This window comes from Arvicanthis niloticus, chromosome 20 (genome assembly GCF_011762505.2).
Source record: "Arvicanthis niloticus isolate mArvNil1 chromosome 20, mArvNil1.pat.X, whole genome shotgun sequence".
Lineage (NCBI taxonomy): Eukaryota > Metazoa > Chordata > Mammalia > Rodentia > Muridae > Arvicanthis > Arvicanthis niloticus.
In genome coordinates, this window is record NC_047677.1 from 6,877,498 (window position 1) to 6,884,170 (window position 6,673).

Sequence of the window (6,673 nt, forward strand, 5' to 3'; positions counted from 1 at the left end):
AGCAAATCCCTTGGCTTCCCTCTGGAGTAAAAGAATACAATGTTCCAAAGATGTGTGTTTACAATTCTGTCAGCTTGCTTCTGTGTTTACATTCCATCAGTTCATCCTCAGCTCTCAGATGTCCACTGTCAGGTGCCTTGGCACCAGGGACTGTTTGAATATGACACGTTATTATTGGTGAAAGAACTGTTTTTACTATCATCAAGAATCTGAATATTGAACACCTCTCGCCTTTAATGATGTCCTATGCTTCCAAGGTATTTAGAGAAAATTGGGAATCTCATCTTTGGCACTTGTGAGTTGACGGCACCTAATTACCCTCATGAACTGAGCAAGTGAGACAGAAGCATGGCCCTATTAATTATAGTAATTACTTGCTCCGTGATTATTCTTGGTGCTTCCCAATCTTGTCACACCCCAGATGACTTCGTGGCTATCACTTCTCCTGGACATATCATGATTGGAGGTTTGTTTGCCATTCATGAAAAAATGTTGTCCTCAGATGACCATCCCAGGCGACCACAAATCCAGAAATGTGTTGGGTGAGTAAAAGTTATTATTTTTTTAAATACACACAATTCAAAAGTGTGCTGTGATTAAGACTAAGACATGCAAATGGCTTGGTTTTGAAAGCATTTTAGTAAAACAGAACATGTGTGTATTTTGAAGTTATATCTAGTTAGTTTTGTGGTCCTTAAAATAGAATCATTACCCTTATATGTGTAATCAGCTTCCAAGCACAGGGGTAGAGAATTCTTTACAGTAATGTATTGTTTTGGTTTGGGTTGGGTTTTTTTTTTTTTTTTTCTCTTCTATCCCTTTAATAAAATCTCTGAAGTCACTTGCAAGGACGTTGTAACCAGTTCTGAACTACAGGAAACACACACAGCATACTTACATCTCTGTCACCCTCGGCATGTGCTTCATTATTATAAACAGGTCTATTATTTTATTCCTTATTTCAAAGTCCACAGTTGGGTTTTTCATGTTCGCGTTTCACCAATGTTGTAGTCACTGCACTCTAGAATAATGGAATCCTTTGCTACTAAGTTGAGAGTACTTATCAATGCTCCTTGTTTGTTTGTTTGTTTTTAATGAATGAATTGTAGCATGTAATTCTTGGAACAGTGCCATGTGAAAAGTAAAACTGAAAAAGGTCGTTACACACGGATTGAGGATTTTGGTTGGTTTAGTTTGGTTTTTAAGGAAAACAAGATGTTTTAGTTAATTTTGGTTTTAGGATGTGACACTGACTTGTAGTTCCTACCTGTAAAAATGAAGCCAGAAAACCTCTAAAAACACAGGCAGCCTTAGCTTCAATCTGTATCACAATATGACCCTCAGACTTCCCTGTGACTTAAAATTCTGATTACAACTTGATATAATCTTAAGTTCTTCTATTTGACTTTTTTGTCTGTCTTTTTTGTTTTAAGATAAAGTCTTCTTATATATTCCAGGCTAGCCTACACTCTTGATCCTTTTTGTATTCACCTCTGGAGGGCTGTAATTTCAAAAGCACGTTATCACATCCAATCTCTTGTTTGCTTGTTCATTTTCTTATCAAATCACAATTTCTACCCTTGTAAGAATGTTTTCAGATCTCACAGGTTCCTGTGTCATTCCCAGGTCTCGTCTCTTCTTTCATGTTCATTTGGGCTGCTGTTACTATAGCCAGTGAGTAGCTGAAACGGCACAAAATAATAATGGAAGATTTTCAGAGCATTAACTTAGTGTCCAGAGAACTGAAGCCCATATTTCAAACCAATAACCAATGATAAATATAAAATGAAACTTTTGATCTAACAAATTTCTTCTAGAAATAAAAACATCACTAGATAAATTAAATGTTTGGCTTTATTGTCACTCTTCAAGAGAAATTATTTTTAATAAAAGCTGAGCCACTGGTTAGCAAGTACTGGCATTGCTGGGCCCCTGTTCTGAGCACTGGGGAAACCAAAGCCATTGAGCTTACATAGAAGGGACTATAAAATATGATGTGGTTTAATTATAAAGAATCTACAAATCTTTTCTCTCATTTCTTTTTAGATACAGATTATAACAATGATTTTTCATATTTCATCTTCAGACATCCCCCAATGATAAACAGTAATTTCCAAGTAATCATAACTTAATGAAGTCTAAGGAAACTTTAGAATAAAAACCCTGAAGTTCTTCTTTATCCACTTAAAAGGCATCCACTGATCTTTTATCATATACAATAAAAGAAGTTGGGCTTATAATGTTTGTGTACAGTAGTGAATGAAAGAACAGTGAATCAGGATTAAATTATTGAGCTCTCTGAAACAAACCCAAAGCAGGAAATGTCCCTGAGACAGCTGTGCTTCTGACTTAACACTTGTCACATTCTCTAGACAACTACGTGGCTTTTTCCAGGAATTCTTAAAAGGTTTATTTGTGGATTTAGAAATATATATTATAGGTACATATGTGTGTAACAATAATGAATTTTAAAAAGAGCCCATGTATTTTAAAGAGAGCAAGGAGGGGTATATGGGAAAGTTTAAATAAAGAAATAAGAAGGAGAAAATGATGTTATTGTAATCTCAAAAGAGAAATAGTTTTAAAAATAAAAATTTAAATTCATAAAAGGCTCATTTATTTGATTTCCAACAACAGCAGATTAAAACCACAAAAGACAGGATTTAAGCCTAACATATGCATTGTCAGAAATAACAAGCTGATATGTTACCAGCAAAAGAGGACAAAACTCAACAAACCATGTATCACAGAGTATCAAACAAAATGTTCAGCACAAACCCAAGATTCATCAAGAAAAGGCTAAATGCTGCACTGTAGAGTCTTTAAGGAACTTGTTTTTTGGATTACCCATTAAAGGTTTCCATTAAAATTATTTTCACTGGGGAAGTTGGAGGTGGCTATAATCAAGCTATGTCCTTCAAATCAGTAAGGCAATTAATGGCTGATGGGAGAAGACATAGCCCTTTTATATATTTATATATAAATATAAATATTAATGTAAATATAAATACAAATATAAATATATACATATATATGTAAAAGTAATAATCAAAGAAAAAGAGGTTATCAGCTAGAGTTGGAAGGACATGGGAGAGTTTTGAGCAAGAATAACTAGGAGAGGCTGGAGGGGGAAGAGGGACAGTGATAAAATTTTATTTTAATTAAAAACGTATTTTTTAAAGATATATTGTTTACCTATATGAAATTGTCAACAAATAAATAGAATGTATTCTGTTAAAACTTATGATCATAGGGGAGATGAAGGGAATGGTTGTGTTTCAATAAAGTTCACAGTTTTCAAGAAATCAGCTTGATTCATCCAAAAATTATTCATCAAGGGGCAGATGAGTGCCCTATGGCTGAGATGAGATATCTGCATATCAATTGAAAACTGTTATGCTTTGTTTCAGAAAATGCTTTTATCTATTTTTAAAACAGCTTTGAAATATCAGTGTTTCTTCAAACTCTGGCTATGATCCACAGCATTGAGATGATCAATAACTCAACCCTGTTATCTGGAGTCAAGCTGGGGTATGAAATCTATGACACTTGCACTGAAGTCACAGCAGCAATGGCAGCCACTCTGAGGTTTCTCTCTAAATTCAACTGCTCTAGAGAAACTGTGATTTTTCAGTGTGACTATTCCAGCTACATGCCAAGGGTCAAGGCTGTCATAGGTGCTGGCTACTCTGAAATATCCATGGCGGTCTCAAGGATGCTGAACTTACAGCTCATGCCACAGGTAGGTTTTGTTCTACTTCCTTCCACACATTGGTCCATTGATCACATTTGTTCTTAGGATCAGGGGAAGGTAGGAATTAGCTAGGAAGTAATTTCTGCAATATTCAACAACCAATTTCTGGACATTTTAAACTTGATTTAGAATAGGCACATACCTCTGAGGGCCTGCTGTCTGGGTAATAACATCAACCAGGTTCAAAGAAGACAATGTAACTAAACATCCTAAGATGAGTTGGTCTTCTTGTAGAGAAAGAATTTAGGAAGAAGCTGTAGGAATCAAAGGAAAATGAGCTTACTATGACTGGCTCTTGTGCTCCCCCACCATAACCCAAAGATTCTTTCCACTTTTAGGTGAGTTATGAATCCACTGCAGAAATCCTGAGTGACAAAATCCGATTTCCTTCATTTTTACGAACTGTGCCCAGTGACTTCTACCAAACTAAAGCAATGGCTCACCTGATCCAACAATCTGGATGGAACTGGGTTGGTGCCATAACAACTGATGATGATTATGGAAGACTAGCTCTCAATACTTTTGCAATCCAAGCTGCTGCAAACAATGTGTGCATTGCCTTCAAAGAGGTTCTGCCAGCCTTCCTCTCAGATAATACCATTGAAGTGAGAATCAACCAGACTCTGGAGAAGATCATTGCAGAAGCCCGGGTTAATGTCATTGTAGTGTTTCTGAGGAAATTCCACGTTTTCAATCTCTTCACTAAAGCCATTGAAAGGAAAATAAGTAAGATCTGGATTGCTAGTGATAACTGGTCAACCGCTACCAAGATTATCACCATTCCTAATGTTAAGAAGCTTGGCAAAGTGGTGGGGTTTACCTTTAGGAGAGGAAATATGTCTTCTTTCCATTCTTTTCTTCAAACTCTGCATATGTACCCCAATGACAATAATAAACCCCTACATGAATTTGCCATGCTTTTTTCTGCCTGTAAACACGTCAAAGATGGTGATTTGAGCCAATGTATTTCCAACTATTCTCAGGCAACTTTGACCTATGACACTACCAAGACCATTGAAAACCACTTATTCAAGAGAAATGATTTCCTCTGGCATTATACTGAGCCAGGACTCATTCACAGCATTCAGCTTGCAGTGTTTGCCCTTGGTCATGCCATCCGGGATCTGTGCCAAGTTCGAGACTGCCGGAAACCCAACGCCTTTCAGCCATGGGAGGTATTCACTTACATACCCAAGCCTATTCCCTACTGTCATCTCTCCTTCTCCCCTCTTGCTTCAAAGATCCGTAGTAAGCATTCTTAACCCTATTCCTTCTGCAAGTAGAAACTGCCAGTCTTTTCATGACCTGTATTGCTAATAACATCTTTTATTTTTTATGATAGTTATATTTTATCCTCATTTCTTTCCCTAAGCCCCAAAATTTTATCTTCTCTTCTGAGGATATTCAGATGTTAGGACAATTACTATAACCTTTCAATGAAATACCAAATGTGCATGAATGGATGTTTTTCATTCTTTTCTTGGATGATTTTGGAAAAACTTAAAGTTTAATATGACTCTATGAAAAACCACATTCTTAATGACCTTGAACAAAGCATGTAAAAGAAAGTGCTTCTTTTAATAATAATATTTTCCTGGCGAGAATCAGACTTCTCAACTATGCACACTCAAACCCACACTTATAAGTCTTGAGAAAGTATCATATTACAACATATATGCCCTTTAGAGTCATAAGTGAACAGAGAGTACAATAGGATAAAACAATTGGATTATATAAATGGCATCTAGAATGACATTTATATTTTTATCATCATCACTTTTATTGTTGCTTAGAATTGAACCAATGGCCTCATGAAAGCTAATCATGTGATACCAGGAGCTCCACCCTAGCCCCCATCATGCATGTTTTAATCACCTATAAGCACTGATGTCTGAAATAACCTGCTTATACATTTAGATGAATAATTTTCATGTTTTTTGTTAGTTCGTTCTTCATTGTTGTTGTTGTATTGTTTTTTTTTTTCCCCCTGGGGTTCTGGAGTTTGATCTCAAGGCCTTATACATACCAGAGAACACCCTCTCTCTGAGCTGCATCCTCAGCCCTTGAGTCGTGTACTTAAATTCTCTCATTTTTAAGTTGTACTTAATTTTATTTTTAATGGATAATCATTGTACGTGTGGAGTATATATTGCTCATTGCTCAGGCACATGTTACTAAATATAAAGCCAAAATTCTAATGAAGATATAAATGATTAGTGAGTGATTAGAGTCTTCATTAAAATTAAAACTCTTCTAAATAATATGCACATATTTCTCATAATTTTTAAATATCTACTAGAAAACACTTTCTTTTTACTATAAAACTCTAACGAGGGGTTGAGGGGCAGATCTCTAAGTTACCCTTGTTTTTTAGATCGCTTTTCTTCCCTATGCCACACTGAATATGGTGTTTTCTCTATGGGACAATACTTTACATATAATGCCCTACAGAAAAGCACTTCCTGTTTTAAGAAGGAGAATAACACAGTGAAATCACTGAGATGAATTTTAGGACTGAGAGACTGGAAGAGAGAAATGGAGACTCACACTACCTGCTCCCTCACAGCTTCCCTTGAATCCTCAGATAAAAGACACAGACACAGTTTGTTCCTTTACAACTTGCCTTAGGACACAATTGCTGGGTGCCACTATCTTCTGCCTGACCACCCGCCTGTAGGAGCAGCCCATGTGGCCATTCCACTTACATGGGTGCCCAGTTCTCCTGTCTCCAAATCTTGACAACACTCAATTCTCCTCCCTTACATCTCCCTGCCTCCAGGGAGTCCTGCCTGTCCCTTCTGCCCAGCAATTGGCCTATGGCCTTTGTTACTGACAGAGCAAGAATCAACTGGGGAACAGGACCTTAACATCAGAGCTGCCCCCTACAGAGACCAGGCATTGAACCTAAAGGATACAAGT

The 6,673-nt window shown here is 36.7% G+C and overlaps 1 protein-coding gene across 1 annotated transcript in view; it reads left to right on the forward strand.

The window, feature by feature from the left end:
- The first annotated feature begins 327 nt into the window (after positions 1-327).
- The window catches only part of Gprc6a (G protein-coupled receptor class C group 6 member A), a 14,779-nt gene continuing 8,433 nt past the window's right edge, over positions 328-6,673 (forward strand). The window contains exons 1-3 of the mRNA XM_034524697.2: positions 328-542; positions 3,439-3,742; positions 4,093-4,929. Of these exons, the coding sequence (XP_034380588.1) occupies positions 349-542; positions 3,439-3,742; positions 4,093-4,929 (1,335 nt within the window). The 5' untranslated portion in view covers positions 328-348. The remainder of the gene's footprint in view (positions 543-3,438; positions 3,743-4,092; positions 4,930-6,673) is intronic.